The 26,302-nt window shown below is 39.6% G+C and overlaps 1 protein-coding gene across 1 annotated transcript in view; it reads right to left on the bottom strand.

Annotated features, from left to right (window-relative positions):
* cubn (cubilin (intrinsic factor-cobalamin receptor)) overlaps nucleotides 1–26,302 on the bottom strand; it is an 86,192-nt gene that overhangs the window by 13,416 nt on the left and 46,474 nt on the right. The window contains exons 31-54 of the mRNA XM_047344599.1: nucleotides 24,505–24,686; nucleotides 23,773–23,929; nucleotides 22,959–23,075; nucleotides 22,753–22,866; nucleotides 22,485–22,613; nucleotides 22,225–22,357; nucleotides 20,873–21,078; nucleotides 20,076–20,257; nucleotides 19,282–19,474; nucleotides 17,283–17,480; nucleotides 17,003–17,149; nucleotides 16,580–16,770; nucleotides 14,699–14,867; nucleotides 14,037–14,211; nucleotides 13,353–13,531; nucleotides 12,007–12,216; nucleotides 11,534–11,674; nucleotides 10,591–10,775; nucleotides 8,441–8,612; nucleotides 7,867–8,070; nucleotides 5,543–5,692; nucleotides 4,651–4,772; nucleotides 4,078–4,303; nucleotides 944–1,131 (exon numbers count right to left, since the gene is read on the bottom strand). Of these exons, the coding sequence (XP_047200555.1) occupies nucleotides 944–1,131; nucleotides 4,078–4,303; nucleotides 4,651–4,772; nucleotides 5,543–5,692; nucleotides 7,867–8,070; nucleotides 8,441–8,612; nucleotides 10,591–10,775; nucleotides 11,534–11,674; nucleotides 12,007–12,216; nucleotides 13,353–13,531; nucleotides 14,037–14,211; nucleotides 14,699–14,867; nucleotides 16,580–16,770; nucleotides 17,003–17,149; nucleotides 17,283–17,480; nucleotides 19,282–19,474; nucleotides 20,076–20,257; nucleotides 20,873–21,078; nucleotides 22,225–22,357; nucleotides 22,485–22,613; nucleotides 22,753–22,866; nucleotides 22,959–23,075; nucleotides 23,773–23,929; nucleotides 24,505–24,686 (4,070 nt within the window). The remainder of the gene's footprint in view (nucleotides 1–943; nucleotides 1,132–4,077; nucleotides 4,304–4,650; nucleotides 4,773–5,542; nucleotides 5,693–7,866; nucleotides 8,071–8,440; nucleotides 8,613–10,590; nucleotides 10,776–11,533; nucleotides 11,675–12,006; nucleotides 12,217–13,352; nucleotides 13,532–14,036; nucleotides 14,212–14,698; nucleotides 14,868–16,579; nucleotides 16,771–17,002; nucleotides 17,150–17,282; nucleotides 17,481–19,281; nucleotides 19,475–20,075; nucleotides 20,258–20,872; nucleotides 21,079–22,224; nucleotides 22,358–22,484; nucleotides 22,614–22,752; nucleotides 22,867–22,958; nucleotides 23,076–23,772; nucleotides 23,930–24,504; nucleotides 24,687–26,302) is intronic.

Here is a 26,302-nt window from a genome sequence, read left to right as displayed (position 1 = left end):
TCTTTCAAGCAGCTGACATGTGATTTCTAAGTATTGTTCCATGTGATGGAGAATAAAACTGAATAAATAAATGAGTAATTCTTACCAGCCCTGTAATCCACTGCATCATCAGTTACATAAAACGTATGCCGAAGTCCTTTCTATCACTCTCTGCTCTGTTACTATAGATTCTCTCAAGGTAGCTTGAGTTCCTTCTACTGTTTCTAAGGAGTGATGTTACACACTGTCAACCACAACTATGCAACTCTGTGCTTGACTGCATAGCAACTTATTGTATAGATTAATTGTCCAACAGATTCTTTTGTAAATTACCAAGTGTGGTGGGTAATGACACATAAAAACCAGTCTACACAGGGTCATAAAAGAATTGTCTAGCAATTTAAACTTTTTTCTCGTATAACTCTCGCAGGACTATCAGTTCCTTCTCTCATGTCCCTTTCAAAAAATAACATGGTAGGATCATCAGCATGTCCAAGAGATTCAGAAATGAATCCTAAACTAGTGCATCATGACATGGAGAGCCATGTCTGTAAAGTTAGTTAGTTAAAGGAAATGGCAAATGGACCATTGATTGATTTCACAGCTTTAAATATGCTCATCTATGATAATACATTATATGATCCCACCCAATTTCCAGGTGCACTGCATGTGTACCCTGCAAGCTGGGCCATGACAATTCCACTGTGTGCTGGGTAAACTCCTGGTGCACTGGGCAGTACACACTTTAATGCAAAGTGAGTCACACCACTGTTTTCACAAAAATGTCAATAAGGTTTAATATCCTTCAGTTTTGATTTCTCAAGCTCTGGTCAAAAGCTGTTGCTATAACCTTGTGCTGTTCTCACTAAAGTAACTGTTATGACAAGGTTTTAGAATCTAGCATTATCATTTAATAAAGGTCAAACTACTGACCACCTGTTTTAATGTAGCTTGATGCTGGTACCTTGATATAACTGTTCTGACAGGTCCCAGTGTTGTCTGGAATCTGGAAATCACTGTTGAAGCTCATCTGCAGATGGTTTCCCTCACGGGCAATGATCTGCCAAGAACACTCAACATTGGCAGGGAAGTTCTGAGGATAGTTTGGAGACTTGATTGTTCCAGAATCAGCATGGATCACCCCTCCACACCCTGGCCGAAAACAAATACATGTGATTGTGTAATGCGCGAATAAAATGATCACAAGTAATATCAAAAAGCTTGACAAGCAGTAATCTCCCATCATAGCATTTTTACCTACCAACAAGTGTGGACTATTTTCACAACAGAGCTTGTATGAGCCTATGTCTTACTGAAATGTTAATGGGTCTCCACTGTGCAACAATGTAATGCAATCATAAACATGGGATTAGTACACTACTTTGTCTTGGTGGAATTGGACTGTTACCCCTTTCAAAATATTCTGTCGGTAACAAAGTCTTTTTTTACTGCCAAGCCTTTTTGAAAACCAAAAAAAAGGTGTGCCTAAATAGTTCCTAAACCTTTTTTCACTGATGTGGCAGACAATGTTAAATTACAGTCTATAGAGAACATGGTCCCTGTGTTACAGTAATACTTTTACCAGTAAAATATTATAAATAAAATAGTAGTAGTATCATTACAGGCGCCACTTCAAAAAATAAACTGAGCATAGCATTCGTTCAAGCAACCGACCTCCACCCCAGCACATCCCGGTGAAGCAATAATATATACACTACCGTTCAAAAGTTTGGGGTCACTTAGAAATTTCCTTATTTTTCAAAGAAAAGCACTGTTTTTTTCAATGAAGATAACATTAAATTAATCAGAAATACACTTTATACATTGTTAATGTGGTAAATGACTATTCTAGGTGGAAACGTCCGGTTTTTAATGAAATATCTACATAGGTGTATAGAGGCCCATTTCCAGCAACTATCACTCCAGTGTTCTAATGGTACATTGTGTTTGCTAATCACCTTAGAAGACTAATGGATGATTAGAAAACCCTTGAAAACCCTTGTGCAATTATGTTAGCACAGCTGAAAACTTTTTGCTGGTGAGAGAAGCTATAAAACTGGCCTTCCTTTGAGCTAGTTGAGTATCTGACATCACATTTGTGGGTTCGATTATACTCTCAAAATGGCCAGAAAAAGAACTTTGATGTGAAACTCGCCAGTCTATTCTTGTTCTTAGAAATGAAGGCTATTCCATGCGAGAAATTGCGAAGAAACTAAAAATTTCCTACAACGGTGTGTACTACTCCCTTCAGAGAACAGCACAAACTGGCTCTAACCAGAGTAGAAAGAGAAGTGGGAGGCCCTGGTGCACAACTCAGCAAGAAGACAAGTATATTAGAGTCTCTAGTTTGAGAAATAGACGCCTCACAGGTCCTCAACTGGCAGCTTCTTTAAATGGTACCCGCAAAACGCCAGTGTCAACGTCTACAGTGAAGAGGCACTCCGGGATGCTGGCCTTCTAGGCAGAGTGGCAAAGAAAAGCCATATCTGAGACTGGCCAATAAAAAGAAAAGATTGATATGGGCAAAGAACACAGACATTGGACAGAGGAAGATTGGAAAAAAGTGTTATGGACAGACGAATCAAAGTTTGAGGTGTTTGGATCACACAGAAGAACATTTGTGAGACGCAGAACAGGTGAAAAGATGCTGGAAGAATGCCTGACGCCATCTGTCAAGCATGGTGGAGGTAATGTGATGGTCTGGGGCTGCTTTGGTGCTGGTGAAGTGGGAGATTTGTACAAGGTAAAAGGGATTTTAAATAAGGAAGGCTATCACTCCTCCATTTTGCAACACCATGCCATACCCTGTGGACAGCGCTTGATTGGAGCCAATTTCCTCCTACAACAGGACAATGACCCAAAGCACACCTCCAAATTATGCAAGAACTATTTAGGGAAGAAGCAGGCAGCTGGTATGCTGTCTGTAATGGAGTGGCCAGCACAGTCACCAGATCTCAACCCCATTGAGCTGTTGTGGGAGCAGCTTGACCGTATGGTACGCAAGAAGTGCCCATCAAGCCAATCCAACTTGTGGGAGGTGCTTCAGGAAGCGTGGGGTGACATTTCTACAGATTACCTCAACAAATTAACAGCTAGAATGCCAAAGGTCTGCAATGCTGTAATTGCTGCAAATGGAGCATTCCTTGACGAAAGCAAAGTTTGAAGAACAAAATTAATATTTCAAATAAAAATCATTATTTCTAACCTTGTCAATGTCTTGACTATATTTTCTATTCATTTTGCAACTCATTTGATAAATAAAAGTGTGAGTTTTCATGGAAAACACAAAATTGTCTGGGTGACCCCAAACTTTTGAACGGTAGTGTATAATTGAATTAAAATTGATGGTAGCTATATGCCAACTGTTTTGATTTGTTTGCTGTCTTGTATCGTCAGTTTTAAAGGCTCGTTATACAGCATGCCCTACTTTTTTACCAGATAAACATAGGTCATCTTCCTGGTCCCCTCTCTATTTCCTCATTAATAATGATGTGTCTCCGAAATGGTGCACTAAGTGGTAAAGTATAGGCCCAGCGTTTTTTACAAACATTTTAAGTTAACAAATTACTTCTGTTATGACTGATTTCTTTTTGCACCTCTTTTTTGACGTGCCAACATTCTGTTTAGGTCTACTTTTTGAGCCGTGTTGCAGATTTTTCTTTGGTCTTAATGGCTTTACTCAATAAAAGAATTTGTCCAAAAGATGTGCCTTGTCATCACTTTTAAACAGGTGTGCCTTCAATTTAGCCCGTAACTATAAATTCCTAGGCTGCAGTAAAAAAATCTTGCTAGTTTGAAGCCTTAGCTGCACTTACCAGTGATAACCCTGACATTCTCATAGCGGCACACATGCAAAGTCTAAATTTGGTTGGGTGTAACAGAAAGGTAATATAATGAGTTACTTTTGACAGGAAATCAAGTAATAGCATTACTTACTCAGACTGCATTTTACATTCCTTTTTTTTTTGTAAAATGTCCAACACAGGCTGGGTTGATGAAAGCGTTGAGCTAACTACAGCAATGTTCTAAAGCATGTGGGTACTGTATGTCAGGGAAAGAACAGGTACGAGCATGTTCATTTAGTCAGTGTTAACTCACCTGACGAATCAGCCGACCAGGAGGCTGTGAATCCTCCTAAGGACAAGCTGTGGTCTGCTAGAAAGACGACAGCAAGTTTGTTGGATCCTGACTGGATGGTTCCTGGGGAGGTGTTCCCACAGTACTGGCCGATAACAGGGGAGCCAGGGGATCCTCCATTGAAGATGGTGACAGAGTCCCAGCCACATGTAGAGTGGGGCTCCAAGTTGAAGTAGCTGAAGGTTAGCTGCAGTGGAGAAGAGATTATTAATATAATTATTATTGATAATAATAATAATAATAATAATAATACAATACAATATGTATTTTTTTAATGGTTCATTAACACCATTTACCTAAATTGTGTCTAGTCCATACATTTTGTTAGTGCTTTGTTATTCAGGTACACATCTATAAAATAAAGTTATTTGTTTAGTTTTATCAATTGTATGTAATTGATGCTAGTTGAGATCCTCTGTTGTTACATAAGTTTCATGATAAAAGCAAATATGAGAATGAAATGTTTAAACAAAGAACAGTCAGTATGTCAGTGCACAATCCAATTCTTCTTTGTGACGGGTGGTACAAACTTACTGTAATGGTGTGGCCCACTGGAGCCTCTAGCAGCCAAGCACAGCGACTGGGGTTGGGGTAGATACCGGGGTAGTTAGGACTGGATAACACCCCTCCCTCACCTGACTGCCATCCTCCACATTCTGCAGAGAGATTGATTCCCAAAAATTGTATTCATGAAAATAAATCATTAACCACAGTGGGCAAATAGCCTAAATTAATTTTATTTATATATTAATCAACAATAAAACTATGTTGGGACTTAAACTTAACAATGCATTTTCAGGAATATATATATATATATTTGATGGTGGACTTTTGTCCTCTTTTTCTGTTTTCCTGTGGAGAAGACATCTGCGGCTTGTCACCCCTCTTCCACATCTCCGCAAATCTACAGGCATATAGAGCACTTCCCTGCTCTATATGCAAAGAGTCATGACTATCATTTGTGATCGTGAAGACTAAATGATGTTGTGTCGTTATGTGTGTCGGCGTGTTGGTGCTGAATGAATGAATACTTGAATTAACAAAGAAAGATTTTACCAATTTATCAAATGTATCAGTCATTATGTGGTGATTCATGTCAACATTATTTATGGTTAATGGCACAATGGGAGTGTGGAGCACTTTGCACAGATTATCTTCTGTGACACCATTCTTGATTTTATTGTTTTTTGCATGACCATCTCGTAGCGCTTTACTTAGATGCTTTTTATCAATTTTATTTATTTATCAGAATCAGGTAAAGATAGATAAAAAAGACCAGAGGGGGTAGTCCCCCCATCCCATATGGCATATCCCACCCTGCATATTAGGATGGCAATGGTAACATTATGAGTACAACTGTAGATTAAAAAAAAGTAGATATACCCTTTGGAAGATGAAGTTAATCAAGGATTAGCATCTTTCTTACCAGAGAACAAGTATTTGGCCTTGAAGCCCAAGTCTCCCTGGGAGGTGTCAGTCTGGAATTGGACCCAGAGTTCTGGTGTAAAGACCACAATGGGAATAATGGGGGTGGTCTGCCCACAAAACGTGGCCAACAGCTCCCCATCTGAGTTACCTGAGGGAAGGTGTAGAAGGTTATACACATATACAATACAAAGACTGTGTACTGTAGAAGCCATCCATTACTTCCAACCTGTTCAATGAGTCACTAAACGATGATCTGAACTGGGATTGATGATTCCTTCTTAAAGAGTTAACAACCAGTTACTAAAATCCTTGAAGCTTTGACTGTTCACCTCACCCTTTCTCTAAATCCAAACCAATATGTGCATATCCTCTCTATATAAACAACACACCAGACATCATGTAACTGGTTTGGTTTAAAAGTCAGACAGATCCTTTTTCCAGATCAGCAGGCTATTAAGTCATCCTAGCAGAAACCACAACACAGCAGTCTTTACTTGTTGTCTGTGCCTATTACTCATCCAGCGTCTATACAGGGGTATCAACTGTTCATGTTACCACCTCAGCTGTGCATACAATAACTTATGGTAGCAATGCAGAGTGATAGTGAAGGCTGTACTTCTGCATCTATGCAAAGCTAGCACTGGACTGAAGATCCTTGATGGTATTAGCACCTCACAACTCAAATCATAGTTAAATTATGATGGATAATAATAGATAATAGCACTCAGGGCTCAGATAGGACTCCCCAGATAGCAGAGGAATTTAACTACACTAACAGCAAGGAGAGTGATAACTCCAATGTTAAAATATATTGTTGCTGATTCACGATATTTACAGCATGGAGTAGAAATGATAAAAAGGTCTTGCAGTTGTAGTTTGAAATGTCACAAGTGGTCAAATTCAGAATTTGTATATGTAAACAACTTCTTCAGGGTTAGAGACAGTGGAAAGAAATCTCAGTGTTACCACTGGCTAATTCAAAGTAACATTATATTTCTAGCTGCTGCTGATAATTTTTTACTACGTGAGCTAATCTCCATATTGTAATGGCCTGATAAACTGCTGATTAATACTGGAATTTTTAAGTTAAACCCATATGACTGAAATAGCCTATTTCACACTCTCCTATTTTATTGGGTGTTTGAAATCGTTGTTAAACTTAACACTGCATCTTGGGGCTCTGCATAATCTGCTTTGTGTAAATCTACCCTCGACATTTCAGCTATACCTTTATTTACAACATATTCATCAAACTTTTAGGAATGCTCTAAAATACCAAGTCAAGCGTAGGAATGGTCTTGGTCTTGGCTGAGAGTGAGTAATAAGTCACATTAATCAAGTGACTTATTCCCTATACAGCTAAGTGTAAAAGTAATTTTTAAGAGGGATAAATTATATACACAAGCACAGACACATGCACACACAGATTGAATGCAGACTTTGAGCTGTTAACATTGCATATTAACAAAGAAACAATAAATAAATTGATAATTTTTACAATAATTAAACAGTTACACTGAAAATAATAATGTTAAGAGACAAGGGGAAAAAAACTAAAAAGATGTGATGTTCTGGGGTTAACCTTGAGTTGTAGGTAGGTTTATTTGTCACTAAAAATATTTTTGGGCAAATTCTTACCCAGAAGCCATCATCTAGTTATCCAGATAAGTCTTTTGAATTTAGTGTTTAAGCTGTGTGATACCTTTATCTTTCCAGGTAATTAAAATGAATGTTTTTTTGTCCTTAAAAGAATTATAGATTATCCCAAAGTAGTGTGTATTTGCAAGGTATGTGTCAATTGCATGATTTTATTAGCTTTCCATCGGTTGTCAGACCTGTAGCGATGGTTGGAATCTTGAAACAGTTTTGACATTTTATGGAGGTGCTGGTAAACAGCAGGATTGAGATATCCAGTTATTTGCATTGTCCTTGTTCAATATCTACAAAAAACAACTAAATTTTGTTTGTATTGAATCTAAAGAGTTGAACCATTAGGGGGGTGGCTGTGCCAGAATCATTTTAAGGTTTCTGTTAATATATTTTGGGTAATATTGTCATCTTGACTTTTGAAATTCTTCGGATTATTGAGATTGGTAGGTTTATTCATCTTCTATTGTTTGGATAAGTGGGTTAGGGTTAGGGTTGAGAATAAGGAGTAAAGTCTGAGAAGACCAAGATTGTGAGTAGGGAATGGCACTTCTGAGGAGATGATGGGAGAAACTCAGGCTGGAGACGGGGCGAAGGGAACAGGAGCTGATGATATCAAGTGCAGTAATTTCCTTCAGTGCGTTCTGGTGCCGATGTTGTCTGTGTGGTACTCACCTAAACGGAACTGGAGGTAGTCTGACTCACAAGTCTGATAAGTCTCCAGGTGCAGGTCTTCTATGAGCACCACGATAGAGGAATTAATGTGCAGAGTGTTCCGGATCAGCCACTCACAGTTGAGGTTGTTGCTGTAGTTGGACACCAGGTACCCAGGGGAAGTGAAGTTTCCGCCCGCTGGGTTGTCCAGAACTCCACCACACTCTAACAACAACAACGAAATGAAGTTTCAACACAATCTTAATATTAGAACCTATGGAGGGTTTATTGCAGAGCTGTTGTATTGAACTGCATAATGTGCACTTGTGTATTTGGGATATCTGCAGATTTAATGAACCCAGACATTGATTTTCCCATAATGTTGGAGCAAATGGCTTCAAAGATATTGTGGATTTTGCTAAATCTGCTAATGTGCTAAATTTAACCTTTTATTTAAACTATGAAACATGAGAAACATGAGTCAGTGACATATGTGAATAATCTCTACCATTTACAATGCACACTCTTATCATATGTATTATGTCATTATGTAAATAGTGGTTAAGTTTTAGTCATATCCAAGGTAGCATCTAACCTGCAGGCACCTCAGAGGAGTAAGAAGCCATGAAGCCACCATTAGACTCGGACGCGTCCGTGCGGAACACGACAGTCATGGTATTGCCGGAAGAGTGCACCTGGGTGCCTGCTGGTACTGTACCACAGAATCGCTGCAGGCGAGGTGCATTGTCTGTCAACCCATTCAGTACCTAGAAGATACATAGGTCATCAGAGACAGACAGTGTAACTGGGTCTGTAGCATGACAGCAGCATTTCTAGGACCAGGGCTACATATATCAAAATGCTTGAGGAAATGTTTTCGACTGTAACTGAAAGATAAGGGTGAAAATCATTTAATTTTGCTCCTAATAAATACATAAGAATAAAAACAATATATCAAACCCGTTTGACTGCGCCCAAGATATCTCTTCAGCAGATTACGAGTAAATCCAATTAGTGAAGTACAGCAACAAAGCTGAGGCTGATTTCTGTCTGACATACATCGTCAGCACTTCCTGCAGCATATACTGTATGTCCTGTACAGAGACTCCCCTGGAAAAGGCCAGACCATGAGTCGAATGTGCAGGGGGGCCCAAGGGGGCTCCAGATCCTGACTTATATAAGCCAAAGCAACAACATTAACCACCCAGCGGGAGAAACGTTGCTTCATGGTTGGCCTCCCTATGTGAGGTTTAGCAAAGGAGACAAACAGCTGATAGCGCTACATGGACAAAAAAAGCCACCTGGTCTATAGGGGATAATAAACCAACCATTTCCAACACCAAGGCTGAGTAGGTCATCCGTACATCCGACACTTTCTCCAGGGTTAAGGTTAGACTAAACCCCCTCTTACAGACCGGCCCCACTAGTTGAGACAGATGGCCGCCCACATTGAGTCTGGTCCTGCTGTCGCCAAAGTGCTTGGTTGTAGTGGAAACTGTTGGATTTCTCTATAATATTTTGAAGTCTTGACCTTACAATACTAAGTGCCTTGAGTACACAGTATGCATCTGTAAGCATCCTGAATTTGTATTTCCTGAGAAATTCACTCAGAGCCCATAATTCCATGATGGGGCAGATCCCATCCTCCTCCCTGTTTGGGGACAAGAAAATACCTGGAATAAATGGTAAATGGTCTGCATTTATATAGTGCTTTTGTAGTCTTGACCACTACACTCAAAGTGCTTTACAGTACAGGTCATTGCCATTCAACCATTCACACACATTCATACAGTGCACCTATGGGCAGCACTTTTTCTGTGAGGGGCAACTAAGGGTTCAGTATTTATCTCTAGCCAGAGCGCTCTCAGTGGTGAAAACATTTCCTCCTGCAAAATGTGAGCTGACTCTCCCCGAGCCGGAGAATACATTATGTTAGGAAACCGGGTAGCTAAAGCAGCAAATTGAAGCATGAGCATGCATGTAACCAAGGGTGATGCCGCAAGTGCGCTCCATCTGACCTCTGATCACAGCAGGTACTTATAGACAGCTCATTTGGAATTGCTTTTTATTGGAGGCGCTCTCTGCATTTTGGGATATTCTACTGTAGCCCCTGCGAGGCTGCCCTTCTGATAAAAAGGTTGTATGTTGCGCAGGTAGAGGGGGAAACAGGCTCAATTTCTTCCCCTTGTAGTGGGATATGAGTCCCCAAGTGAGCTAGTGCGTAGCAACAGAATAGGTAAGATGCGTCTGGGGACAGCAAAGCTCTGACGCGAGATTTGCTCCAGGTAAGAAGACGCTTTTGATTGATGTGGTGTCATCCACACACACTAATTATAGCAGGTGTCCCCACCTGGTGTGAAAGGACATGTCCCCCAGTGCTTCTGAGGGTCACAGGGAGGCTTGCTTTCCACAGTGCGACATCAAACGTAACATTATGAAATAGTCCTTTCTGCCTAAAGTTACAGTTTGTCAATTTAATATCTAAGGTTTCTTTAGGTCAGCTCATATAAATCACACAATAGGAATCATCTTTCTTCATGTCTAACCATAATTGTAGTCTGAGGTTTGAGCTTACAGTACTGCTGAACCCTCATCCACCACTCAAATGCATTTGAGATGAATGGAACTGATTTGTGACATGAAAAGCTTTATAAAACGTATGATCCTGTGGTAACAAACTACATCTTGTTTAATTTGAATATGACGTGAGGAAACATAAGGAAACACTGGCAGAAAGGAACTCACATCAACATAGTCAAATACACAGGAAGAACCAGAGTCTTCTAGCCGTAGGTCATTAATCGTGAGTGTGACCCGACGGCCTGGTGGTACTATCATCTCCCAGTGACACACCCGGCTGTGTGGGTACAGGTTGGGATAATTGGGAGAGGAGATAGTTCCTGAGGGAGTATTCAGCTCGCCTCCACAGGCTGCAAGAGGATGGAGAGGAAAACAAAAAGTGATGTTCAACATAAAAAAATCTTATTTTCTAATGGGAAGTAATGCTAAAACAGCATCTTGGATTAGCAACTAGTAACTGAGAGTATAGAGGAAATAAAGTAAAACAAACAATAATAAGAATAAGAATAATATGAATAATAACAACAATAATAATGGTAAAATCAAGACTGCGGTGGATTGGTAGATGAAGTGACCTTGACGATCAGTGTCGACACAATTCTGCCCTTATATAAGAACTATAGACACTGAAAGACTCTTTTGTTTTTTGTTTGTGGTTTATCATTTGATTTCCTTGTATACCTTGTACCTTTGTATAACAGTACCCTTCCTTGTGATTCTGCCCCAGTTAAGCTTCTTTCCTGTGATTCCTCATGTATGTTGTCTTGGTACCCAATTTATTTTTGACATTCTTTAATTGTCCCTGCCTCCCCTGTGTATATACAGTAGTCTGTGTGGTTCCTTTTGTTTTTGTCAGTTTGTTTGTTCTTCTCAGTTTCTCCTAAGTTTGTTTGTGTTGCTTTAAATGTTTCTCTATTTTGAGTTTTTAGATTTCACCTTCTTGACCATCACTTTATTTTACTAGTCAACGTTTTGGGTCCTGCTTGCTAAAATGTAACGGTGACAAATACTTACATGTGTACTCTATGTATAGAAATGTAAATGTAATGTAAAAGTTTGTGATCATGCAACAAGTAATTCTTTACTAATCTTTGAAAATAAATCATACCTTCAACGCTGGCTTCAAATGACAGACTAAAGCCGGCTGCGTTTCCACTGGTGTCACTGACAAACCTGACGTAAGCAAAACTGTCAGATGTGTCCACAGAGGCTGGAAGGTCACTGCCACAGTGTCGGCCCAGTAGGCGCCCTACATCCATAGAATAGAACAGGAAATGTATCTGATAGTGGGTCTTTGATTTGCATCTCAGATGGCAGTGTTAACGTGTAACAAGCTAACAACACACAGGCATTAGGGTGTGTTGTATGCATTTTCAAATTAGCAGGACCAGCAGTTCTATTACTGTATGCACTGTATCTGTAGAACAAGTCACCTGTAAAGCGCTGTCAAACCTCAATAAGAGTAGTGTGATATAAATGCAGTCCGTTTTATGTGTATATTCAAGGAATCATACAGATTCTGAATAAGCACTTGATCTTTGATCAAAAAAATTCAACTTTTGCACATGAGGCATTTCTCACCTGAGGCATTGTACTCTCTGATCTCGACATAGTCAGCAGAGCATCCTTGACTGGTCTGCAGGCTGAAGTTCCCATAGCTAAGGGTGAGGTAGTGCCCTGTGGGTCCCTCCATATACCACTCACAGTTGGAGCTGTCAGGATAATTGGACCCTGGGAAGCCAGGGCTGTAGACCATACCACTCTGACCTATGTAGGTACCCCCGCATGTTGCTGTTGGGGATTAGAGATATCAAATGAGAGTAGGGCCATTGGTATTTGACTTTGTTTTTAATCCTTAATAAAGAAAACCTTTAAAGTCATGTATAATTCATTTTCCTAACATATCTATTATTTAAACAGAGCATGAGTACAATCTAACATATGTAGACAAACATATGTAGGATTTGATTTAATCTCTTTTCTTTCTTTTTCCTCTTTTCCTTCCAGTGCTACTATCTAGCAGAGATATATACAGTCATCAGTCTATGGCAGATAGTTACTGTCATAGGGCCTTGTTAGGTTTCTTTTTTATGCTGTCATTGCAGTCTCCTGAATACAGCCCATCATACAATGTAACTAAATTGCTTACACATGCATTGTTGACTATGGTAATCTGTTAGCATGGGGCCTGCAGGCAATTTAATAGAGAGAGAGAGAGAGAGAGAGAGAGAGAGAGAGAGAGAGAGAGAGAGAGAGAGAGAGAGAGAGAGAGAGAGAGAGTGTTCCTGGGATAAGTTCACCTGCTTCAAAAGTGCAAAGAGAAGGGAAAACCATTTTGATCAGGTGGTCTAACAATATAGTTATTCGATATTCCTCAAGTGTTGCTGGAGTTTTGACCTCTTTAGAATTCTTGTTTACTACAGAACTTAAGAGTATTAATTATGATTATTAATTATATGATTATCAAACAAGGGTTGTTAATGTTTCGATTCAAACTCATGTTGAAGGTGCAAAATAATGTGTACCATCATTGCAATGTGAAAGACTTGATGTAGCCAAAATTAGGAAGATCAAGACACACTCTGTAACTGCAGCTGAATACCCCTCACCTCACCCTCACCCCCCCCTTCCAAACATGAAAGGGAACCTGTGGTCGTCTTCATAAAAACTCAAAAGGTGTTAAGTCCAGTTGTTTGTCCAGTTTGGACTACTGTAAAAAACATGGCAGCCTCCGTAGAGAGGTCCCACTCCCAATATAAATAAAAAGTATTGAAGTGTAAAAGGCAGCAAGAGTAAGGAATATAAAACAAATATATAGAAATATAGAAACATATGAATGTAGTTAAGACATAGTATTATTATTATTATTATTAAATAAATTATTGAGTCAAAATTAGAACAGTGTGAGATAACAGTGATGTCCTTACCTTTGGAGTACTTTGCCTTGAAGCCTTTATGTGTGACGCTGGTGTCAGTTCGAAACCTGAGTAGCATGGAGGAACCTGTTGAACGCTGGGTAGATGGTCGGGTATTGCCACACAGTCGGGAAATTAAGTCAGCATTGGTTATAGAGCCATCACGCACCTCCAAGTAGTCATACATACATCTGAGAAACGCATGAAGGAACACCAGTTAGTCTGTTTCTCAATCAAGTGGCATTTTTTATAAATTTTAGGGATTGTAATTTAAGGGGTTTGGTGAAAGATATTTTACATTAATTGTAATAAAATTATATTTCAATTTTGTTTATCAACCTGTCTATTATCTCTACCCAGCAGTTCCAGCCCCTGGTATTCTTTGTTATAACTGAGAAAACTGTGCATTTTATCCAGAGAAGGTCCTTAAACGGATAGTTCATCCAAAAAATGAAAATTCACTCATTTTCTACTCCCCCCCATGCCGATGGAGGGGTTGGTGAAGTGTTTGAGTACAAAAAACACTTCTGGAGTCTCAGGGGTAAACTTTGTTAGAGCAGAATCCAATCCAATACTTGACCCCCTTCGGTGCAACTCCCCAGGTGACGTAGTTGATCACACCTCATTCATCTGTTTATTACCCCCACTACAAAATCATGAGATAAAATAACAAAGTAGAGAAAGTAGCAGCTTTACTGGGCTGTGGGCTCAATGTAGAATTCATCCTCAAAGTCGATTTGGACAGCTTCTCCATTGGGGACAGTGATGACCCAGATACAGTCAATGTTCTGGGGGTAGTTTTGAGGATAGTTGGGTGAACTTATGTAACCTGGAGGGTCATTGTCATTCAGCTTAATGAAGCCTCCACATGCTGCAGAAAGGGAGACAGAGCAGGTTTGTAGGTTTCCTTAAACACAAATACATACATTTTTGCTTTTAAATTATTTTGATGGTAGACTGATTTATAAAATGGAAAATTATGCTATTTTCAAATTCACTCCTCACCCCACACATCTCTTCTTGCACTATGTCACTTTGGTTAGTTTGACTGATAAGACCAAAATCACGAGGAGAATGTGGGCATCTGCATCATCATTTCAAAAGTCTCACTTTCTACCCAAAATGCTGAGTTTTCTAACTAAATCGACGCCAGAGTCTCAGTTTTAGGGGCTTGAAAACTCCAGAGTAGTATGGACACCAGGTGAAAACAGTATTTTAAAACTCAAGTTAGTTAGGGCCCAATTAGTGTTGGCGTAGTTGGCACAGTCCACCTAAAACAACCTGTTTATACAATCAACCCAGAACATAAATAAGATACTGGTGAGTAGAGAAAAATGATAAAAGTGAGATGGCTGTACCCTGACTGTGGGCCTCAAAGATCAGCTTAAAGCCACTGGCCTCATTACTGGCATCCGACATAAAGTGAATGAAGAGGTGGTTGTCAGTTGTCTGGAGAAGGGATGGGGGACTTGTACCACAGAGACGTTGGCCCAGTAATGGAGAAGAGCCATCTGGACCATTCCTAAGCTGTGGAGACAGCAGCAAGTGAATAATAACTGTAAATAAACAATTGAATTGCTGATGAACAGTGGATCAACGACGTCAGACAAATTAAAAAGCATAACAGAAAAGAAAAGAAAGTTGCATGTACATCAAATACATGGGCAGAGTTGTTTGATAAGGAGAAACAACAATTTGTTCATGAGACCAGTCTCAGAACGGCTGATCTTAGAAACACAATTTATTTCAAAACAGACAAACAATGTATCAAGAGCATATGTACAGTATATGAAGCATCTCCACTTCCTCCCACTATCCAGAAATGTAGCCAAAACATTGTGTGTACAAACACTGGCATTTTGTGCCAGTTGTAGCCAGACTGTGCACAGTAGCTATCAATGAATGGAGTCGAGGTATTGCGGTTCCACCATTACATGCGCTTGCACAATCACAAGTAAGTCTCAGATCTCAATCAGGATGTTTAACCCCATTTGTATAACATCAGTGTAAACTATTTTTTTATGTATTTTAAGACTTTTTAGTTGGAACCATGTCTCATACACTAACATGGAGGAGGCATGGTTCATGACCTATACTGGGGGTGACTGAGACATCCAACTAGGACTAAGGCTTCAGTACTGAATGAGTCTCTAAGTCACTTTAAATGTAGGAAGCATTCCTCTGCATGATTACCGGAGACCTGGATAACCATGTGAGCAAGAAATATCCATTCTAATGCGTCTCATGCATGATCACCACACCACCATAACCAGATTTTTCTTGCATTATCACCACACTGGACTGCAATTGGACCATGTTAACAAGAAACAGTGTCTTGCTGATAGGAATGGGAGAAAAATAGGTCGCGTATTATGTCAGAATATTACTATGTAGTTGTGTCGAATGACTTGTTTAGCTTCCTTTTTAGTGGGGAGGGGCCAACATAGTGTAGTAACACTCACCCCACCTTAAGAACTCACCTCAACACAGCAATTTAACTCAATACACATTGTGTGATTTCCAAAGGTTGCAGAGGAGCTGACATACACACCCTCAAATCCGAAAGAATGTACAGTATACCTTCTACATAAAAGGTATAAAAGACACTGCCAAACAAATACAGGTGACAGGACCGACAAATACAGTTGAATGCCCAATTTTGTATTGTCGAACAGGACTGAAGTTGGTTAAAAAAATGAAGTCACCTAAAGAGAAAAGGATTAATATAAAGTATTTTTATAGCAGTTTCGGGAAGAGGCACCTTAATGAGGGGAATATTTATTTTAAATATGATACCACACAAAAGCTAATAATTCAAAAACATAAATGTTGTTGCTTACCAGTGTCATATGCCAGGCTGTGATAACCATCCAAAATAAAACCCATTATCATATAGTTCATGGAAATTATCAATGTATTTGTATAATTTTTATTTTAAAAATGTGGTATTATGTAAAGAAATTGGTAGTTTAAAATACAGAAATGTAATGAATATATTGTATTGTATATTGTATATGATCAGGACTGATATTGTTTAATAAAATTAATTTATTAAAAGGGAAAAATAATATTAATATATATCGTTTTATAGAAGTTTTAGGAAGTGGACATTTTTGTCCATGAGGGAAAGCAGAAAAAATTTTTTAAGGCCCTGAGGGTTAAACGTTCATGGGCCCAGTAATGGGACTTCTTGTAACCATACATATTTTAGAAATGTTTGCTCTCAATATGTTGTTTACCTCAAGGTAGTCTCCTGAGCTGCACCCATTTCCATAGCCTTGAATCTGGAAGGGGCTCTGGAAGGTGACAGAAACCCTGAAGCCAGGTGTCACCATCACACTCCAGCTACAGTTCAGACCAGGCATGTAGTTCTGGGGGTGGTGCGGACTGCTCACCACACCCCTGTCTACATGCAAAAGACCACCACAACCTGAAGACACAAAAGTATAATCATGATTATTATTAATAAGGTAATTATTGCCTTTGTAGAGTTGTAACAGTAGTAGATTGTGACAGGAAATGTGTGGGAAAATAAATGTTACTGTCCAGTATTGAGTGTCAAGTTGTGTTTGCCATCACTCCCTATTGACCATATATTTTTGTTGTACAATACTAATAGAACCTTGTGTATGACGTTTATTAATTTGCTTCTGGTGCTTGACCTCTGGAGTAGGAGGCATTAAAGCCTCGACCACTGACGCTGCTGTCTGAGGAAAAGTGAATGAACATGGAATCTCCTGTCGAGTGGAGAGGACCTGGGGGGTCGCGACCACACACAGTAGCCAGCACAGGGGACATACTGGTTGCACCTGGAAACAAACACATGCACAAATAAGACCACAGTAGCATGGTGCTTTCAATAATTTTTCAATAATCTATTTCAGCAACTCCATTCGTGATTTGCTCTGGGTAAGGTCTACAGAAAAGGCTTTCATAAATTACCGTCTCTAATAACAAGGCTGTCAAAGAAGCAACTGGGGTAGTCCTCCATGTCCAGGGACAAGATGTTAAACTCTACAATCGAGTCTGGAGAACGAATCAACCAGGTACACTCCTGGTTAAGTGGGTAGTCTTCAGGCCAGCCAGGAGAATAGAAGAAGCCAGGAGTCTCCCCTGCCATTAGCATTCCACCACATGAACCTGACAAACAGAAACACACACACAAATGGTTCACTAAGATGGAACACATGCAACACTGACTTATTAAACCTTAACTTTGGAGTGAAAAGATCATTTCTTTTAACAATAACTACATTAATTATAATTTTCAGTTAATAAGTGTCACCCTCCTTCAAACGTCAACACTTCACTCAATTAGCAGAGGAAACTACTCTACTCAATACTGTTTAGTAGTCAAATAAATAGTAGTAGTCAACTAATGTACACAAATTGCAGATGATGCTGCTGACCCACTGACCAAGGTTCAGTCAGTAAGAGATGTTCGTTTAAGGAGGAGGAGGAAGGGGGGATCTCAACGAGTTTGCCACCTTTTTTTGTTATTTTTTATATTCATTAAGTTTCCTTCTGCTTCAGAGGCTGTTTTTGTAAACACTGGCAATTCTGTCAGGTCTTCTGAAAGCCCTAAGGTTGTAGGGCGGTGTTTTCAAACATTGCATAGTTTTAGAGGGTATTTTTACTCAACACCTTAGTTCTTAATGGGAATATATGTACATCCTACATTGCTAACTGCATCAAATCCAACACAGATTATTATTAGTATTCTCCCAGCTGCTTAACCTTTCTTTTGGTTTTAACAAAGTGTTGTGAGAAAATTTAAAACAAATTGATGTTACACAACTACTAAGTCAACTACTTCAAATGATGCAGACTTGAATGAACACACATTTCTTGGAAGGCTGGATGATATGCACACAGATGATAACTTACACTCTAAAGCAGGGGTCTTCATCGATTTTCAGGCCAAGGACCCCCAAACTGATGGAGAGATGGAGCAGGGACCCCCTACTATATATATTGTATAAAATTGTGTTTTATATTAAACTGGGCCTAGTGCCATGTATAAACATAGCTATCCTGTTATGTGCATTCAATACTAAGCTATTCAAATAATACACAGGTTAATATATTCATGTTTTTATTTTAAACATGTGCAAGGTACAGGAGCTGCAGTGTGTGCATTGCTGACTGAAAGATAACGTCTTCTGCCTCCATTTATCCGTTCACTACAATATGTTGGATTCATGTTAATGTGTATTTAAAGACATTTCAATTTGTGGGAAAAAAAATAAAATATATATATATATATAAAAAATTGTCTAATCAACCAAAAATGTTGCGACCCCCCTGCAGTACCTCCGCGGACCCCCTGTTGAAGACCTCTGCTCTAAAGCATTCACAGCAAGAGCTCTATTTTCCTGAAATACACTTTTATGTCTCCCAAATCAGACATTCACAGAAATTTGCATGAATTCTGAAGGTCACAATATGAGGCTCAAAACTAATTTGTTTAGTTGTAGGAATCATTTTTGTATGTAGGCTAACACAAGTTGAATAATGGCATGCCCAGAAAGAAAATGTTTTTATCATGCATCCTAAACAGGTACTGCATAACAGCTTGTGTTTGCTAGTAAACATGACCTGAAGTGTATTTCGAGACTGCAAGTCTTTATTCCTGTGTTTTATGAGCAGGCTGTGTGCTCCTAAACCGAGGGGACCTAAAACCCGAACTGTCTCTGTATGCATTTTGGATCAACCAGGCTACGGCTGTTCTACTTTTTACTGTTAATTTTGTACGAAATTTCATGTCACTAAAGGAGAAAGTCAAGGCCACATTTCAATGTGGCCGTATTTATGTATTTTTATGGGAAGTGATTATGAAACCTGTGTTAGGCTACAAGTCTAGCTCTGTCACCACCATCTACCTTGTAATTTTCCTCCATTTCTCTGGAGAAGAACTAATTGTCATGTCGTTGTGTTTTACCTGGTGATATAGTGGGTGGTGGTCCAGAGTCCTGGACTGCACTCCATTCAACAAGGAAGCCTCGTCCTCCAATCACTGAATCTGATTTGAACTGCAGGGTGACAGTGCTGCCAGAACTCCTCAAGGCCGGGGGCAAATCCAGACCACAGAATGTCCCGATGGGATAGTAATGAACACTGGAGCCATCAAAGATCTGGGAACAACCAAGGATTGAGGGCAGAATGGATAAAGTATCAAATCTATGGACACCTCTTTGAGCTGTCATCAGGGCTCTTTTCTCTTTCTGATACATTATGCAAACTAATGTATACTATGAGTATTGAAAAAAAATTAGACTGTCAACACTGTTTACAGGACAAACAGTTTAAGTGATCCTGTTGCACAATGTCCTACAATTAACAGGTGAAGAATATGACATACAGTATGTATACATTAATATAAGTGACAATGCCGCACAGTATATGTAGTATATAATGAATGTATATTGAAGGCTGACCACTTTTATAGATTTTTATGTAGATTTCATTTAATCTTTAATTTATCAGCTTGTTTACTCAAAAATGTTCTGAATCTACAGCAAAATCACTGGTGCTCAACAGAAAAGTCTGTCCTGCTACAAACAGTTGCTATAAAAGTTAGATTGCATTGAGTGAGACAGCACCTGCAATGCACAATGTCTCACACATGAAACAATTAATACCCCTGAGACACAGTGGCACAAACAACATTCTGACTGTAAAATAAACATGTTAAATCAAGGTTACAATGCGATTTCACAGCATGCAGAATCTTACTTTGAGGTGGTCGTAGTAGCATTCATACAGGTCCTCAATGTCCATGTCCAAGAAGCGGATCTGAATGTAACTGTCTCCCTCTACAGTTATGGTCCAGTAGTAGTCTGCATTATTTGGGTATGTTCTGGGATACAGTGGGGATGCTATCTGACCAAACTCCCCCATCAGATCATTACCATACACTGAGAAACAGTGAGGAAGTCAAGAGTTAGATTTCTTATTCCCTCTCTAATTTAATTTTATCTACCAAGTTTTCTATTTATTGATCAGATTTAATAACTGAATAAACACACATCTTACAACAAATCTTGCAAATCTTACAACAAATCGTGTTTCTCAGTAAGATGAGTAATGACAATGAGAAAAAGGATAGAGGGAGAATTAGGAAGATGGAATGGAACATTTAAATGGTAAATAGTCTATATTTATATTGCACTTTTCTAGTCTTGATGACTACTCATAGCACATCACAGTAAAATGTTGCCATACATCGATTCACACAGACACATTCATACAGCGCATCTATGTGCAGCACTTCAATCAAACATCACTCACACACTGCCGGCACAGCCATCAGGGGCAATTTGGGGTTCAGTGTATTTCACCAAGGACACTTGGAACTCGGATCGGAGCAGCCGGAGAACCACCAACCTTCTGGTTAGTTAGTTAGTGGACGACCCACTCCTGAGCCACAGCCGACCATACACACCAACATGTGTTGGTGGCATGGTATGACGGGGCGGCTGTGGCTCAGGAGTTTTAATTTAAACAAGATCATGAATGGTGTTTACACTTACAGTGTGAGAAGGTCGCTCTGAATCCTTCTCCGCTAATGGACGCATCTGAGACAAACTTAACCCACAGGATGTGACCAATCACAGAGGTGTAGTTGGAAGGGAGCGAGTTCCCACAGAAGCGACCAACCACAGATCCAGTGGAGTTGCCCTCTCTTATTTCTAGGTAGTCACTATTACAGTCAGTGTCTCCCTGCAGGTGAAAGATACTGAACACAAAGAAAGATTGTTACTGGTATTCAGTGGTGAAGTATCTTTTAAAAGCAAAACATCAGCCATGGATTAATTATCGGCAAAGTCCAATAATAAAGTACAAGACATTTAACTAATGTGCAGCAGTCATCTCATCATCATCCTCTGCCAACAATCACTATGCAGCTCAGTTTGTTTTTCAATGTCTCTGCTGAGGTTTATGAGGTCAATCACTAATTAAAACACTCAAATTAACTTTTACATAACATCAAGAATATCCCATCAAAAAAATAAGTGATATAATTAGTATCTGACCTAAGCTGGATTTTTAGAGTCAATAAAACTATTGGTCAGAAACTATTTAGAATTCTGTAATGTGACATTGGAAAATGCTGAACAATCGATAGCTGATACTGCCCAGCATACTGTTTATGTCAAAAAAATATACTGTATCTTTGCTGAGTTAATAGTGACCAGTATTATCAACTTGGCAATCGCCTCTACATATTATACACATCTTTCCAAGTGTCATAACCCTGATGACAACAGACATTTCTCTAACCCTTACTACTCCCTGACCCAGAAATCATTTGGACAGTAAGAACTGATGTGCAAAACCAAGCACAAATTACTCAATCAACAGAAATTTTACAGACAAAATTGATAGCCAAAAGTTTTGAAAAATAATCTGATTTGAATCTGATCAAGCCAATCAATCCTGACGATTTCCTGCTTTATCTGTTTGAGATATTTTTTAACTGAATACCTATTATATATATATATATATACCACAATACAGCATAACAGATGTGCTGTCTTGCAGCTTCCGAAAGCTCTCGCTGAACAGGGTAGCCCTAACATAGCCCAGAAGTAACAACAACCAGAAATAAGAGGACTCTGTTTGCCGCTTTCAAAGTGCAGGTGTGTCTTGAGTGTAGAATCTGAACTAAATAAACAGACAGCATCAGCTCTCTGTGAGCAGACTAAAACCTCTGTCCCCTTCATACTGAGAAGATGTCAGAGGTGACTGTCAGAGTTACCCAGAGATAGGTCAAGGAGGGCACCATCTGACAGATGTTCCTACTAAAGTAACCTTCAGTTTATAATATTTAATCAGAGATATGCGCCTGAGATCAAGAATCAACCTCCACATTCAAACTAACATAAATGAGAGCTGAAGACGGTTTCCTGGTGAGCTTTTGATGGTCCACACACATTCCACATTAGGCGGATAAGCATCTGGATAGTTGGGACTGTTAAATGCACCACTCTCCATCACCAGATCTCCTCCACAACCTGAGCAGAAGAGGTAAAAAGAGTGTTTACTGGAGATCCTTTCAATATCAGTGTATATGCATGAGAACAGAGTGATTTTTTAAATTTTCAGTAATAAACTGAAGCAGGGTATCCTGGTATCTCTTACTAGATGTGGAAGCCGAGTAGGTGGCTCTGAAACCTTTTCTGGAGACGGAGTGGTCTGAGATGAAATTGACCACCAAGGAGTTACTGAAGGATGTCACCGGGTGAGGTATTTCAAGGCCACAATAGCGCCCTGGCAAAAATGTATATTACATTTAAATGAGATTTTCATGTAAATGAACAAGCTGTTGTATTCAACTACATAATGCGCACACATGCACATACACACACAAGCACGCACGCACACACACACCCACTAAAAGTAAAACTACCTATAGATGGCGCCTGGTAGTTGTCTCCATCCAGGATTTCCACAGCATCATGGGAGCAGTTGGAGGATATCATTTCTAACTCAAAGTCCGTGAATGACAGGGTCACATGGTTGACTGGCCACAGAAAGAAAACACAACACTTAATGTGTAACATCGGTTATACAACAATAGTTTTGTTTTTGTCAACCTTGATTAAAGCAGCTCACATGGTTCCTGTGCTCTGATGATCCAGCTACAGTTCTGATTGGCAGGGTATGGTGCTGGGTACCGTGGTGATGCAATGGCCCCACCCTCATTGTCTGTAATTATTGTCGAACCACAGGCTGTTGAAAACATACAAAATGATATGGTCAGCTTCCTCCAACCCTCAGCCATCCGACAGTACAGTTCAAACAGTTTGACCTACAGTGGGTTTTGTATTTTATAGTGAAACAGACTTACAGAGGGAGAATTCAGGTAGAAGGTCTGAATGAGACAGAAACGCTTCTGTTTTCTTAATAATTAGTCTTTCATTATTTAAGTGTGTGCTCTGTCTCAAAAAATTACAATTTATGAGGGTGAGTATATTGTTATGTAAACTGATTAATGTCTCATTACAGTGCTGAGTAAATGCAGTAACAAAATATCACGAGTGCAGCATTTGGTGAAATTTTGAATGTCAAATTGAGATTCAAGTTTGGCTTCTCTCTTCTTTCAAATTCATTGTAAAAATATTGTTTATTAGTTACAATACATACACAGTAGGTTATTCCGTTTTGTTAACTAAGTTGATCTCTGGATATTTGTGTAGTGCAAATAAGGTGAACTCGTATTTCTTTCATATTTATTGTAATCAATACACCTTGTTTGAGATCAGTTGTGTGCTTTGTGTACGCTAACGTTAACAGTACTGTAGGCAAGCCTGCTGATGTTTTGAAATTCTTACAATCTGAATATGGGACTGATGAATTAAAAGATGAAGTGATGGGGGATATTTCACCCATGCTCAAGTGACTGAAACTGAATGTAAAGAATACTCACCCTGGGAGAAGTGAGCACTAAACCCACGGTGACTGCGACTGGAGTCAGACCGAAAGCGAACAGTAATGGTATTCTGGGTGGAGGTAACGGAGGGAGGAAGACTGGTGCCACACACATGGGCAAGAAGGGGAGATGATATGGTTGGACCATCATGAACCTACAGAGGGACAGACATATGACTCTGGAAAACCTGGCTTAAAATTCACTGCATTAACGCAAATATTTGGACTGCTACACATTTTAACTCTTCAGCTCATTGTTTGAAATAAAATAATGAACACCTTCTCGAAGATGATCAAGAGAAATGGGAGACACCTGGACCAGTGTCATAGCACTGGTTTGACAAGTAAAGAGGTGACCATGTAAGTGAAGAAAAGTATAATGAGGCTTAAAAAGCTAAATCTAACAGCGAAATATCAATGGTAGTTTGTTTTCCAAACTCAATTGAGCTTTGCAGATTGAGCTCCTGCTTCACACATGACTAGTTGGCTGTTTTTGATGAAGCTGGAATTTTCCATCATCCCTGTCCCATCCATACAGACTCTATTGTAAATTACAAAAGCCTCAATCTACTGAAACCTGGCAATGACCATCATTATAATATACATTTAGGCTGGTTCAGTCTGTAAATTACACACTTAGCCAGACATACCACATTCCCCTTCCTTGACATACCTTGACCAGAAGATCAAACAGTTGCTGTCATCTACAGAATAAAAATCATTTACTCACAACCACATAGTCCCAGGAGCAGCTGCTATGATATTCAATGTCCAGGTCGGAGAAATTGAAGAGAACACGATGGTGGGAATCTACACTGATGACCCAGGAACAGTCCACATTATTGGGATAACTGCTGGGATACAACAGGGAATGGATTTCCCCTGATGGAGCAGTGACTGGGCCCCCACAACCTGTATTAAAAGACAGTTTATTAAAGGTTATGGAGAGTGCAATCAGTCAGATCTGTGTCACATTGTATCACAATACATTTAATATTTGTCTGTGTGCTCAAACATTAGGGATAAACAAACTTTACAAAGTAAAACAACACAGGGATCTTGCGGTCAAAAGACGAAAGGTTACCGTTCCCCCACCTCATCTTATCCCCCTGTTGCTCAGTCACTTTGATCTTTGTAAGCATACTGCATACCAGTGGCGGCTTGTGATAAATTTATTGGGGGGGGCGCAGTTTTGATGGCGGACAAACAAACTGATCACCAAGCTGCTGAGCAATACTAAGCCTGCCGCAAAAATTGTGTCAGGCCATAGACTGACACACACACAGTGAGATGAGAGGAGCGTCCACGTGAAGCAGCCGGTAAGTGACTTTGTTGAAGAACAGCGGAAACAGTGACAATACAGAGTTTCTCTCTGGTCCACAGCTGCTCAATGATCAGCACCGCTGCTTCTTATTCAGAGCAGAAGCTCTAGTTTGTTTGTACCAAGCTGGAGTTTCTGTGTCCTCCTTCACTCTCCTGCTGACCTGCTCTCACTTTAAATAATAAACACTTATCAGTTATTAGGACCTGATCAACAGGACTCAGTGTTAAAGGGAACGGAGCGACATTTAAAAAAATGAACTTGTTCAGGTTCATAGTTCATTTTTTCAAATTATTTTATTGGGATGGTTATGATAGAGATGACAAAGTTACAATCATGTATTTAGTTATTAATCGATGGTGTCGGATCATGAATCCAGATCATGAATCCGGATCTCTCCGGTTACTTTAGTCCTGGCTGTACGTGTCACATCTCAAGTGTTGTACAGAGCGCGCACAAAATGTTGACGACTCATTTTTCATTATGTTTAAATGCAGCCTTATAAACTCACACAAACACTAAGTAAACTTCATGTACATCATGTAGGTCAGCAGGAGGGTGGAGGGAGGACACAGGAAACTCCAGTACAATACAAACCAACCTTCTTATCATTGTGCAGCTGTGGGCCGTAGGAGAAACTATTTTCCATTTTTCTTGCCACTGTTCTTCAACAAAGTAACTTAACAGCTGGTTCATGTTAACAGGTTCTCCGCCTCTCATCTTACTGTGTGTGCCGCTCTTCAGCGAGTGGGGGCCGGGCCCCAGGGCCACACACACACACACACACACATTTTCACTTGCTCCTGGTATTTCACGTGATGGCCTTCCTATACGATGATGATTTTTCAAAAACGGTGTCGTGAGCTGTGTTCACTGTCACGGAAGGGATTCGTTCAGTTCAGCGTTCACAAAAAATTAACAATGTGCACAACACTGGCCACTGCCGCATACCTAATTTATTTCCTTACCACAACCACAATACATAACCAAAAGGCAGCAGGGCAATACATTATTAATAATTACTATTATTCTAAATTATATCTGTAAATAGTGAAATTAAATCATTATGTATAATTTTTAACAACAGAAAATCCATTCAACTCCAATACCTGTGAAAAATCTGTGCAGTGCCACATTTTTTTGTCTCCTTGCCCATGAGATGAGGATTTGGAAACATCCTGTGGCTAGTTTTGATTAATTATCCTTC

Source organism: Hippoglossus stenolepis, chromosome 19 (assembly GCF_022539355.2).
Source record: "Hippoglossus stenolepis isolate QCI-W04-F060 chromosome 19, HSTE1.2, whole genome shotgun sequence".
Taxonomy (NCBI): Eukaryota; Metazoa; Chordata; class Actinopteri; order Pleuronectiformes; family Pleuronectidae; genus Hippoglossus; species Hippoglossus stenolepis.
This window is presented reverse-complemented; position numbering and strand designations above follow the sequence as displayed.